Source organism: Fundulus heteroclitus, chromosome 7 (genome assembly GCF_011125445.2).
Source record: "Fundulus heteroclitus isolate FHET01 chromosome 7, MU-UCD_Fhet_4.1, whole genome shotgun sequence".
Classification (NCBI taxonomy): Eukaryota; Metazoa; Chordata; class Actinopteri; order Cyprinodontiformes; family Fundulidae; genus Fundulus; species Fundulus heteroclitus.
Window position 1 is genome coordinate 17,999,378 of NC_046367.1, and position 14,272 is coordinate 18,013,649.

General features: G+C 40.7%; 1 protein-coding gene across 20 annotated transcripts in view; it reads left to right on the top strand.

The window, feature by feature from the left end:
• Positions 1–14,272, top strand: part of lmo7a (LIM domain 7a) — a 73,633-nt gene that overhangs the window by 4,644 nt on the left and 54,717 nt on the right. For 18 of the 20 annotated variants that reach the window (XM_036139090.1, XM_036139088.1, XM_036139086.1 and 15 more), the window contains exons 3-4: positions 9,441–9,511; positions 12,945–13,014. In XM_036139090.1, coding sequence (XP_035994983.1) covers positions 9,441–9,511; positions 12,945–13,014 — 141 coding nt within the window. Of the gene's footprint in view, positions 1–9,440; positions 9,512–9,582; positions 9,600–12,944; positions 13,015–14,272 lie in introns of those variants that run through there. The other 2 variants (XM_036139080.1, XM_036139089.1) reach the window with 2 other exon arrangements.

Sequence of the window (14,272 nt, forward strand, 5' to 3'; positions counted from 1 at the left end):
CTGTGCTTCTCAAAGCCAGCTGAACGGCAGTGTGCTGCAGCTGGTGGGGGTTGAGCTCCTTTCACTTAGGAAAAAGTCAACGACTCTTCCTTTGGCCAAAAGGGACTTAAACCACAGGAACATTTGATGGAAAGTTTTAGGGGTTTTGAAGCTGGAACGTTTTAAAACTTTGGAATACCTTGTTACCGGTATGCCTCTCGTAGACACATTTGACTTCTTACTCCGTGCAGCCAATGACTTTTGAAACGTAACCTCTGAAAATACTCACAGATCTGCCAGAAACTATAGTTTTTTGTTTTTTTCCTCAAAGTTTCCAACCAACTTCTGACCACACTCTTTCTTTTCATCTAAAAAGATGAGAGGAACACGCACACATACTTTGCAAATTTTCTTCCCACCATGTCAGCACCGACACGAAGCTACTGCACGGCTGTAACTAAGTAAATATTGTTCTAATTTCACGAAGGGGTGAATCTGAATGCTTTGGATGTGACATCAGCGTCTCTAGCGTTCACACAGTGGCCCATTGTAGTGCCTTTGTCGGTGCAATGGGGGTGGGGGCATTAACATCGGGGGTACGGGACCGCGGCACTGAGCTAAAGTACAAGAAGGTGAAGGTAAAGGCCATGGAGCTGTGAGATGAAAAGAATGTGCCGGAGAGGTTTGGCACGATGGAAATAAAAGAGCAACAACAAACCGTACTCTGGCACAAGAGCAACCGTTTCCCCCCCTCAAAGGGGGAGTTTTTGTTGCCATTGGATTGTACCTCTGAATGATTAACAAGCTGCTTGGCTTCACAGCGCTTTAAACTGAGGCATGTGTGCACGACGAGGTTGGTGGTGGTGTTAAAAAAACGAGACTAAATGGTGTAGAGTCTGTCACATGGACACATTCCAGGATTTGCTGCCATGGCTGTGAGCGCAGCCCCCTCAGAGGCAGTCGGCTGTCAGCGCAGGGCACGGGTTCCTGCGACCACAGGGCCTCCTGCAGTAATGAAACCTCTTGGTAATTGAATAGAAGGCTCCGAGGGTGACCGTTACGACAGCCCCGAACAAGCGATGGTGTTTTTGCAACTTACAGGTCAAGAGGTCAAGCTTTCCAAGCATATGGGTGCTTGGAAAGACAATTAGTGATCATAATAGTGTTTTTTTTTTCAGTTCTTTGGAAAAGTTTAGATTTCAGGTTTTTGTGGTTAGAGCATGGCACTGGTGTCCTGGGAAGGCTACAAGTTCCCCTGTTGGAAACCCACAGAATGCCACTCTGAGCAAGACCCTCAGCCCCTGAATGCTCCCTGGGAGCCGCACAGTGGCAGCTCCCTAAGGAATGGGTTACATGCAGAGGATATATTTAATGAAAAGTAGAAAGTTGCAATAACAGATGGCAATGATTATATTAGTAATTAGTAAGTAGCACAGCTAGCACCGCCGAATCCCCAGTCCCCGTGTGTATTCTGTACAAAATGCAGATCCTTACTACAACTCTTGACATTTCCAGAGAACGCTCCTCCGTAGTTTGACTCCATGTCACACGCACCGCCGCCATGCTTCTCTCCGCTCCTATGTTTTCGTTTGAGAAGACGAAGAAGAATTTCCTTGTTTGCACATGCGCCGTGCGCGAGGTTGGGGTAAATCGTCTCGTAGACGGTCGTAACTCCGCTTCAACAGCAGGACGCGCTCAGGATCGCTCAGGATCGCTCACGATCACTCACGATCACTCAGGAGGGCTGCCTGAATTTCCAACATGTTGGATTTTCATCCGACATAACAACAAAATTCAGAACCCCTTCTACGGCAGAAACTAATTATTAAAATCAACTCAAAATCAAAGAATATTAACTCAAGAGACAGTAGAGTAGTGTGTGCAGAGTTACCTAAATATCTCATGGAGCAGGAAACCCTTTAGAAGTTCAACAGATTCCTGATGCTTAAAGTTTTCCTTTTGTTGTGGATTTGAAACTGGAAAATATAATGAAATGATACTTTCTAATATGCTCAAGAGAGACTTAGCTTTTAAGTGTACATTGTTTTGTTATTCTCCATTTTTTTTTAGATTATATTTAAAAAATGTTTACAAAGCATGTATTTATTTTTAATGCTACACTTAGAAAACTGTATGCATTGTAAGAAAGTGCAGATTTTTAAGCAGGTTTTTAGTTTGTTTTACTCCCAAAGATACAGTAACTAGTCGAAAAGAAAGCTTGTTCTCAAGAGTAATACAAGTTGGTGGATCTGGTTATGCATCCTGAGTTGTGTATACTGGAATCAAATCCAAGCTTCCCCTCTGTCCATGTCATCCAGGAAACAAGAGACTTGCCCAAGTACTAGATTTCTTCTGCTTAAAGTTATAATGACTTATTTTTATTGGCTGCGTTTCCTACAATTGGGAAAACAGCAGTACAGCAGGATTTAATGGTGTCCCACCTGAATCTGTCTGTCACTATCCATGAAAACTGCATGGAAAGGAAATTTACGGTTCTTGTTTCCTGGACGTCGTCCCGTATAATTTGTAAAATATGTTTTGAATGGCTTTCTTGGGCTCTGTTATTGGTACAAAGTGGTATCAAGCAAAACAGTAAGATCTCCAAGTTTGATTCCTCCCCATGGACATTTCTTATTTTTTTTTCCGGGGCTTTCTGGAATTAAATTGTTATTTACTTAGAGAGGTTCTTGGGGAACAAACTCTCTGCAAGTCATGCCGCTGCGCTGTTTACCATCTTAGAAACTCTGACTCTGTACTGACCGGCAGTCACCCTCGCAGTAGCACCATTCAGAACCCTTTGACTGCTTTGACATAAAGTAATTGGAACCGAGGCCCCATGCATTCAGACATACAGTATCAACATGAAACAGGCCCTTGGACAGGAAGCCATTCAGTTCAAAGCAAAAGTAGCTGTAGCTCTATTGTACCAGGGGTGGTATTAATGGATTCCACAGCTGAATATGTTTTGTTTCCAATTCGAACCTTGAAATATGTGGATAATGTTCCCTCTGCTGACCCATACCTCTGTGCTTGAGGCACAAAGAATTTCAGGAACAATTAGCGGTTGGGTGCTACTTTAGTACAAACTGCATGAACAAACATGGACTCCTCGAGTTATTCATGCACCACCTGCCCCCCACAGCCTGGGTTTGTTCCAATGATAATTGCATTTCCTTGTAGAAGTATTCATAGCCCTTGCATTTTTCCCCCACATTTTTGTCAGGTTATAACAACAGACTTTAATGTACTGTAAAGGATTTTACTAAATAGACTAATACAACGCAGTGTGTCATTTTAAAGTGGATGGAAAAGCATACGTGGTTTTCTAAACCTCTTTAGAAATACAGTGGGTTGCAAAAGTATTCATACTACTTGAACTTTTCCACATATTGTCACATTAAAAGCACAAATATAAATATATTTCATTGGAATTTTATGTGAAAGACCAACACAAAGTGGTGAAGTAGAAAGAAAATGATACATGATTTTTTTTTCTTTACAAATAAAAACTGAAAAGGGCATTGTGCAAAAGTATTCAGCCCCGCTGAGTCAGCACTCTGTGGGACCACCTTTTGGTGCAATTACAGCACAAGCTCAGTTAGACTAGATGGAGAGCGTTTGTGAAAAGTAGTTTTCAGATCTTGCCACCGATTCTCTGTTGGGTTCAGGTCTGGACTTTGACTAGGCCATTCTAACACATGAATATGTTGTTTTTTGAACAACATATTGTTCAAAAAACATCCCTTTTATGTTTAGGGTTGTTTTCCCGCTGGAAGGTGAACCTCCACACCAGTCTCAGGTCTTTTGCAGACTCCAACAGGCTTTCTTTCAAGAAAAGGATGGATGGAGCCCTTTATTTGGCTCCATCTGTTTGCAGAGGCCCCAACGTGGCTTCTGGCAAATTGCAAACGGGACATCTTATGGTTTTCTTTTAACAACGGCTTTCTTCTTGCCACTCTTCCATAAAGACCAGATTTGTGCTGTGCACGACTAATAGTTGTCCTGTGGACAGATTCCTCCACCTGAGCTGTGGGTCTCTGCAGTTCATCCAGAGTCACTATGGGTCTCTTGGCTGAATCTCTCATCAGTGCTCTCCTTGTTGGGCCTGTAGGTTTAGGTGGACGGCTACTTGTCTTGGTAGGTTTACAGTTGTGCCATAATCTTTACATTTCTGGATGATGGATTGAACAGAGCTCTGTGAGATGTTTAAAGCTTAGGAAATCTTTTTACACTCTAAGCCTGCTTTAAAGTTCTCCACAACTTTTTCCCTGACCTGTCAGGTGTGTTCCTTGGACTTCACGATGCTGTTTGCTCTCCAATATTCTTTTAACCAACCTCTGAGGCCGTCACGGAGTAGCTGTATTTCTTCTGAGGTTAGATTACACACATGTGGACTTTATTCAGTCATTAGCAATCACCCGGCAACTTCTGAAGGCAATTGGTTGCACTTGGAGAAAAGGGGCTGCACTTTTCATTTTTTTTATTTGAAAAATGTTTTAAATCATATAGAATTTTCTTTCTACTTCCCAATTTTGTGTTGGTCTTTCACTTAAGATTCCAATAAAATATATTTATGTTTGTGGTTGCAATGTGACAAAATGTAGAACAGTTTGAGGGGTATGAATACTTTTGCAAGCCATTGTAAAACTCCATCTTTCCCTGCATTTAAAACTGAAGCTCTTTTGGGGTGTGTCTCTACCTGCTTTGCATATCTATTGTCTAAGGCAGGGGTCACCAACATGGTGCCTGCGGGCTCCAAGTAGCCCCCGAGGACCAAATGTGGTGCCACCGAGCCCAATCCACCAGTAAACTGCATCTAAAACTTTATTTTATTCTGTTACTGTTCCTGTTTTATTAACAATTGCATTTATATAGATTTAAAAATTACAATATCTATAACAAAGCATGAAAAATGTGTTTTTACATAATCCGACCAGAGCACCTCTGTCTGCCTAATCGTCATTTCCCCTAAAACATCAAAGAGAACCTGTTAAGTTTTTTTTTTCCCGTTGAGAGATTCTGCCATCAGAATTTTGGGGTAGTGGTTTTTTTGTGTGTGTGTTATGTTTTGTTTTTGCAGTTCATCATGGGTTTCTTGGTTATTTCTCAGATTGAAATCGCAAGCCAAAACCAGTTTCGACAATGGATAGATGGATGAGTTGATGAATCCTTTTCCCTTCCCTTTACGGTTATGTGATACTTTGTGTTGGTCTGTCACATTAAAGCCAAATAAATGCACCAACGTTTATGTTTTCTAACGGGATTAAAATGCTATAAAATTGTAAGATGTGTAAAAATGCTAATTTTTTGCTCAGCTAAAATGATTCAGAACTATATTTATTTTTCTTATTGCAATGTAGTAGCTCGGGTGTTGATTCTGCTGCTATGCTCAATCTCTCTGGTAAAGCCAGAGTACCTGTCTCCTGTTGATCTTGATGGTTGATAATATCCCTAATAACAGTGGAGCGGGCTAGTGTTCTGTTACAGCACACCCAGCTTTGTGCCGGGATGGTTCCCAGACTTAATATCCTAATTGTCCTCTTTAATCAGATTAGCTGATGTCACTTTTGTTAGAAACATGTGAGGGGAGAGTAACATCAAAGTAACACCCTTTGGAAAGAGGATGAGAGATGTAATCTTTTTTTACTGGGCTTATTTCCAGCTCTATTGTTTATTTGCATGCAAGTGAATTCCAGTAGCATGCCCACACATCCGTGGAACAGTAGGGGTCAGGATTTCGTACGCCAGATGCAGAGCCTTGCTTGTTACAGTGCATTGCATGAGGTTGTTTTCACTCTTTATAAACTAGTGGCTGCTTCATGTGCAGCTTTGCAAGTCTCTCATGTCTTGCTGTTTGTGTGTTTTTCTTCTTTTGGAGAGGGGTTAGTTAGGATAGTAATTTTGTCAATTACAAAGTATCACACAGAGCTCTCTTTTTTTTTTTTTTTTTTTAAAGAAAATAAGTATTTCTTAACATGGAACTTAATCCCATCGTGCAAAGATATAGAAGGACCAGAGGCAGTGGAAGTGTGTGAGAACTTTAATCTTGTTCGTCTATCGTGGCATGGTCTAATTCTTTTGGAATGATAAGTATTTGAGGCCTTGGCCATCTCGGGTTACCCAGGGCGTGTTCGGAGGTGTAGCACAAATGGTTTGAAAATAATAATTGTTGCTTTTAATCACTTCTAACTGTTCTGGTTTCTCGTATCCTGTCCATAACCATGCCCTGTACTTACCTTTGCAAGAGGTTCTTTCAAACTTATTTTGAAATATGGGCCTAATCCTTGAACCAACACACATCTGTTATGATAAGAGTACCTGTTCAGCTTGTTTTTTTTTTCATTTATGTGTCAGAGAGGGTTTATATATGTTTTATAAATGTCAACAATCATGCTTATTTTTACACTGCAGTATAGTACACATCCTAAAAATCTGCTTGAAACCTACTCTTCTGCTTATATCGATGCTATTTGTATTTACCTTTTTACCTTTTTAAAGGGTCTTGAATGTTTTGGCCTTTGGTTTTGTTCCCTAGTGGGTTTTGTTACAACACTTTGCTTACACCTGGCAGTTCTGGGTCAAAACAACAGCAACAAAAATCCCTAATTAAAATCTTTCACAAGTCAGCATAGTTCTAATTGAACCAAACCTCAAAAAAAGGACATGGTCATGTCTTTGGTTGAAGGTGACTAATTTATGTGGATGGATTTTAGGGGTCCAAGTTAATGTGTAGAAAATCTGGAAACTACACAAAACCGGGACTACACTTAGCTAACTAAGATACTCTTATAGAGGAGAGAAATATTAATGGGGAAAACATGTTAGCTCAATATTCCAATCTTAAAGCTAACATCAGCAGTGTAGCACAGCTAGCTGCTGCAGGAGGTTAGAAGCTTAAAGAGAAGAGAAGCTTAAAACTCCCATGAGCCTTTGCTTCAAAAATTATTAGACCGTGATTTATTTCGTGATTGTTTATCATATAGCAGTCATTTGCTCAGTTATTTCGCTATCGGTGTGGATCAGAAGTTTACTTTAAAATTGGTCAATGATAAGCACTATAATAAAAGTTTCGCTGCCTGTGAGTCTTTGAAAGGATCTTTTTAATCCATTCCTTTCAATTGAGCCATTTAAAAAACTGCCTTGTTTATAAATTTCTGTATTTACAAGAGGCCTCTCTGTGGTGACTGATTTTATCTGGTAAATAAACTCTGAAAAAGAGAGAAGAAAAAGAAAAACAATCTGTTTATGTATTTAAACCAATGCCTGTAAGCTGTGAGAGTGCTGTAACCAAAGTGAAATTTCTTGATTATGTACACGATCATGGCAACAGAAAGCTGAAAGTTTACCATTTTGTTTCATCAAAATGTTCATCCAGATGCTGCTTCATTTTGTTTTGTATTTCTGAGTTACCAGAGTCACTTTAAATGAAAAGTGACCATCCATCCATCCATCCATCCATCCATCCATCCATCCATCCATCCATCCATCCATCCATCCATCCATCCATCCATCCATCCATCCATCCATCCATCCATAACTGTACACAGTGACACTCTTAAAAAAAAGAAGCATTTTAACAACCATAATCTGCTAAAACTAATATTGCTAATGCTTAAAGCCTCAGTAGGGAGTTTTGAGAAAACTGTGGACGTAGCTTCCTTTCATGTCCCTCCCCTTTGCTCTCTGCTGCGCTTCAGCCCTGCCTCCACAGCTCCTCCTCCACAGCAGAGCCCATTGTGCTGCTCCAATGTTTGTTTTTGGTTTTCAGAGCAGGTGCCACATGAGAAATTGGCCGTTTTCCTGTAAAGCAGGTTGATTCTCCACCGTTTCTCCACGCAGCTTGCAGCTCATCAGCAATCTTGAGCTTGAATGACGGTAGCCGTGCGGGGACGGGGGTGTGATTAGTGTGAACGCAGGCGAGCGACTGACGCTGCTAACAACCAGTCAGTGCCACGCAGTCCTCCTGCCGCTGATTGGTTGTTTCAGACCGGGAGCTGTATATTTCTGCCAGGGGAGCTTTGTTTTTTTCCCCCAGATTATCTGTCTCATATTATACTGTCAGGCCATAGTGACAGTTTTAACAAATATGTAAAAACACATTCATGCATAAGTTACTAATTGCAACTTTAAAAAAAAAAAAAAAAGATTTATTAATGATCCAGATTTTTATTTCATTCTCTGTAGGTGTTATGAAGCTTCAGTGTGTTTCGATGCGTATTTATGCGTTCACAACATGCGTATTTACCGTTAAGGGTCCAGCATCTTTGCACATGTTGCTGCTCAGTTATTTATTTATTTATTTGCAAATCCAAACACCTTCTTAGTACGATGGTCTTGGAAACACACTCCAAGTGTCGAGCAGGATTTGCAATATAAACTTTGATTTTGTACTTTTGTAGATCATGATTCAGACTGTTTTTGACAGGGAACACTGCAAAAAGGGAAGTAAAAGTAAGCAAAAATTTCTTGAAATTAGTATATTTTTCCTTGATTTGAGGAGCAAAATAAGACTATTTGCCAATGGAATAAGATTTTTGCACTTAAAATAGGAACAATTCATCTCGAAAGTAAGATAATTAGACATCCTGTACTTGAAATAGGACGATGGAGATGAATTGTTCCTATTTTAAATGCAAAAATCTTATTCCATTGGCAAATAGTCTTATTTACCTGCTCTAATCAAGGAAAAATACAATGATTTGAAGAAAATTTCACTTACTTTTAGTTCCCTTTTTGCAGTGAAACATTCCTACAAAACACAGCAGGAAGCAGGGAGCGGCTAACGGCACGGACATAGAAATAAAACATAACAAACAATTGTTGTTCTTTTTTTTGTGTACAAATGCTGTTTTAAAAGTGAAGCTGCACAGCAATTGTGGGCAAGCGTCATTGTAAAAGCCCTGCATGTTTATGTCAGAGTCTACGCTTTGTACGTGCATGTGTTTGAGACCGCACGCCATCAATGCATGCAGTGTGTGTGTTTGCTTACATAATGGTTCCTGGTGTTTCTGCAGCAGTGGTTTGAGATCATGGGAAAAGCATGAGGCTTGTAACGCAGCGCCGTGCTCCTCCACTGTTCCAGCCTTGTGGCTTCTACCGACTGACTCCAGTACAGTTGTAACACAGCCCTTACATTTCCCAGCAGTGTCCAGCGTTAACGTGAGAGAACCCCCCCCCCCCCCCAAGAATACCTGGAGGACCTTACTTAACGCTGCCCTGCAGAGACAGTGTAGGAATTCAGAAGGAAATACCTCTGACTTCCTCTGCTACTGTTCTCAACATCCTACCTTTATTCTCCAACCTTCCCCACCCCTCATCACATTCTGCCTCAAACCCCACTACCCCTTCACCCCCGCACCCCCCACCCCCATCCCTCTCCTCACCCAACCCTTTCCTGGCTGTTTCTGCTCACTGTTCTTGTATTCTTGCTTCATTTTTTTTTTTTTTTTTTTTTTCCACAGGCAGTAACCAAGAAAAAATTCGGGAACGCCGACTTCCGATCAGCCCTGGAGAACGGAGTTCTGCTGTGTGAGTAAGTAGTCTTTTTTTCCCAGGCACCTCTATCAGACCACTCATTCATAAGGAATCCCTCTGCTCTCCTCCACGTCTGCTCACCCGGCGTAAGTGTTGCTGATATTTCCCAGGCAGACCTCCTGCCAGGCCACTGTTTTGTTTGTTAGCTGCATAAACCGAGCCAAGGCTTTCCAGACGGAACAATGGAGGCTGTTATTTGTAGTTTTTTTTTTTTTTTGATGTTATCATGGTCAGACTTTGTCTCTTACATCGCTGGAAACGAGCGATCGCTTTCAAGAGGAGTTGTGCTGTCTGTTGGACAGATGTTATGGATCAGTGGATTGGGCTGGGTGCCGTCCTCGCTGTAATGACAAGCTTTGCAGTGGATATAAAAGCTTCAGCTTTGACCACAGTAAGATTCAAAGCGTGCTGCTTTCTAATTTACCAGAGTGAATCAAGGATCAGTGTTAGGAGTCTGAGCAACGTTTGCTTTCGCATTGACTCAAAAACTCTTCTCAGTTCAGAGTTTGTTTGTTTTTGTTTTTTTAAGGTAGGATGTAAAGAAGCTGCATGTGTGCGTATGTCTGCAAATTGCTTAACGGACACATTGATGAGATTTGCACGTATCAGCAGGAGGCTGTAATTAGCAGCAGCCCTCGCAGAGCCTTCCGAAACCTTAATCTGCAGCCGCTCGAAGACGAAGAAGAACCACCCCGCTCTGCTGATTGGGGCTTTACTCTGGCGAACAACACCGTCAACAGTTTTTTTTTTTTTTTTTTCTTTTCAATCATCAAGCTGTCTGTGTTTTCTCAGCACGAGGAAAAGGAAGGCAGATAAAATCACCTTCACCTACAGACCCAACCTTCTGCTCCCATTGTGTTGCAGATATCACAGTTTCTTGTGTTAGTGTCGGTCTCACACATGATTATGTCCTACTCAGCCTTAAGTGTGTGTGTGTGGTTTATCTCATGTAGGTCCATTGTTTCGCCGTTAAATGACCAACACTGCCCAAGTGCCCCGCCACTTGCATTTTTCCTGTAGGTCTATTGTCAGCCCATCCCATCCGTCTACAGCCAGCAAGTGGCTTCACCTCATATGGACTCCTTCTTCTTCGATACAGTGGTTTCTTTAGTTGCATCCTTTTAAAGCAGCTTACCATACACGACTTTCTAAAGTCATGTTTGCACTTGTTTCACCATAACTAGTTGTTTAAGCAATGCAAAAGATTTGCCCCCAATGGCTTTGTATCGTTAACCATTCTTCTAGCGAAATGCCATATATTTAGTCTGCTGGACCTTCCTAATCGAAGCTTTGAGGGCTATTTATTAAAGTACATTGGATACGTGCCTAAAACTGCGTAGTGGACAACATCCTTATCTTTTTCAAACCGCATTCTTTGTATGTCACAGTTTTAACTGCTGTGTTATCCTATGGACGTCGTCTTATTGATCGATCCCCAAAGTAATGATTAACGCACTATTACTCAACTAAAGCAGGTGTGGTGGCGCTTGGTTGAAGTAAAGTAATGTTTCAAGTATCAGGAGCCATTGGCAGTCTAGTGTGAGATGACTCAGAAGAGTCAGTTCCTTTTAGGTCCAAGGTTAACGTTCTCAACCAAAAGAAAATGGATTGCACTGTTGTATTATTAGGATCGGTTGATTACGAATAATAATTCTAATTAATAATAATAAGAATAATAATTATGCATCACTGTAGACATAACTATTATCAGACAGTTAACGAGAAAAGGATGATAGGAGCAGAACCCTCTGAGATAGTAATCACTTTAGAAAAAATTTGCACAAACAACTGTTCTGTGTATATATATATATATATATATATATATATATATATATATATATATATATATATATATATATATATATATGTGTGTGTGTGAATTTATTAACCAAACAGTTCAACTTTACAATTAACATGAACGAGCCAACAAACTATCCCCCTACACTACGTGTAGTCCGCTCTTTTGAGCCTTCATCGCTGGAGAGTTTGCAGTGAGATGGCCCTGCATCGCCTTCCAGGAACGCATCTTCTCTGTTTTCAGGTTTTATGATCTTTTGTTAGGAAGGTACGGTAAGATGGAGCAGGACATGGATAGATGGACAGTAATGACAGCACAGCTTCTGTCTGTTGTAGTGAGGAGTGAGCTGAGGCGAAAGGTGAAGCTCTTGAGCTGCCGGCCTGCCTGTGTTGAAGAAAAGGTGAAGAGCTCATCCATTCAGGTGGAGTCTGCTGGAGAGCTGTGGCGGCTTCAAATGGAAAGATGCCCTTTGAGCTAGTTCGAGCTTCTTATAGGCGTTCCTCCTGCAGGCATCACTTTGGAGGTTTCTGCACACGTGTGGCCAATGTTTGATCTCCCTGTTTTGAAAAGCTTCGACCTGCTATAGATTTTGCGTGATTTTAAAGACTGTAGTATAGGAAATATCAAGAGAAGTAAGAACAGGATTGCTTTTTTTCCTATCCTTCTTGTGGTCTTAATTGCTTATATTAATTCCAGAGGTAACATCCAGCCATGTGGAACAGAGAGAAGTCAGGTTCAGGTTTCTTATTATCTGCTAAAAGTCTTGCTCTCCCCCACTTCCCAACAGCCCAAATTAACAGCTAGCATGTCCCAATATGTTGTGGAAAATACAATGTCCTTTTAAATTGTTTCTTGCTTTCTGGTGTTCTTCTGACCTCATTATTAAACCCTCCATTGATAGTGGAACTAGCTAACTTTGAGTTTTCTTCACTTGGTGACAACTTCCACACGGAGCAGGGCTGTTGTCAATGTGTCATGGATGTCTTTACATGGCTCATGTAAGGAGGCTTCAGTCTTCAACCTGATCTCAGATAGGTGCTAGATGGATAGCAACTGAACATAATTTATTTATTAAACTTAAACCCAAATTTATAAAATTTTACACTAAATTCAAAAGTGAAAAGGTACAGATTTAGATTGAAATATATTATCTGTGCTCAGATTTTGTACTGTCATTTCGAAAGATAACTTGTGCAGTGGTGTAAAATTTATGATGATTGTGTTATTTTTTTCCTTGTTCTCTTGTAATATTGACTCTTAGTTTATGAATTTCTTTCAAAGTGGTTTAAATGACGCCACAAGTCCTTTATCCTCTACCTACAACCAAAGCTGCTTTCTTGGTTTGAATGCGGTCGTTCAGGTTGGTTTTGAGGTTGATTCTGCAGGGGAGAGCATGTTTTTTGGGAGCAGAGGGCCCATCTTTGTTTACACTGTGGCGCGGCTCTGGTGATTTACTAAACTGAAGCCAGGTGGCCACCATTAAACCAAGTCGTAAACACGCAACACCACCAGGACCGTGCAACAAGTCCTGCTCATTCCTTCAAAAGTTCGGGGAGGCTTAGACAATGAGCGGGTGCTTTCACTTACCCTCTAATTTCCCCTGATGTTCTCCGTCTCTTTCCTCTGCTTACAGTCTGATAAACAAGATCAAGCCTGGCATCATCAGAAGGGTCAACAGACTCCCAACACCTATCGCTGGACTGGTAAGTTGTCTTCTGCTCTTGTTTAGTCTGGGATTGTGTTGAGATAATGTCCTTATTCTCATCTGTGAACTCACTTGTTGGCTTACACCACGTCGTCTCACCATGTATTTCTTTTGTGTGTGTAAAGCTCCTGATGTACAGTATTCTGAGTTTGACAAGTCAAAGTGATTGGATATGTTCCTGCTCATATCTATCCAGTAGGTTGACTGAATAAGAAGTCGCTGCAAAGGATACATCCAACTGACAAATGTGAAATCCTCAATGCTGAACTATCATGTTGAATAGAGATCAGATATCAGAGATCTTTGACTAATTTCTCCTTTCCGGGTTTTTGCAAAGCTTTGCCCTGCTGATTCCGGTTTCCTCAGAGGAATAAAATGTCTAGCCTTCCTGCCATGAACAGAGAAGGAGTAGAGGGCATGTACGAGTGTAAGTGGCAATATCATATACATGTAAGATAGTCGCCATAAAATAGGATTTTAGTAGAAATAAAACAAAATGATTTAAGTTGACATTTTAAATGGACATTAGCACCTTATATTAGAGATTTGTGTGGTATTCCCTAAGGAATTTAGACACTTAATTTAACTCTGAAATTTCCAAAACGGCTGGCTATATTTTTTCAAATCTAGCATATTCCACTACAGACAGACCTCAAAGAGTGAATCAGAACAGCCTTTCTGTGCATTGAGCCTTCCTGTTGTCTACTAACTTCTCTGAACATTTTCAAATATATATTTTTTTACATTTCTATGCTTCCTCTGGAATGGTTTTTAAACGCCTGACTGATCCTGTCGTTGATCCTGGTGTTTAGCAACTTGACGAGTCTTTATTCAGTAACAGCATCCACACCGAAGGGTGTCGATGTCAGCTCACCCTGGTAACGCTCTAGGAGAAAAACAAAAACAGAATAATTCTGAACTGACTTTTCAGATGATTTTTAACCTACATTAGTTACGTAGATTAGTTCAATAAACATTTTGAACTGTTCCCATTACTTTCTGTGTGTTTCCCGTAGGAAACACAGACCTTAGATCCCAGATTTCCAAAACGGGGGCAGCATCCAAAATGTTTAATGACAGACTGACAGATTAAAAGATGAAAAGTACAAAAGTAAGAAGATTTTCTGCAAAACCTTCAGTCTTCACGGTATCTATTTAGGTTAGCTCTGGGTCAATTCGGTCCATCTCCAATACAACAAAACATCTCCAAGGTGGGTTGGAAATAATTTCCTCTGGAGAAACAACTGTAACCGTAG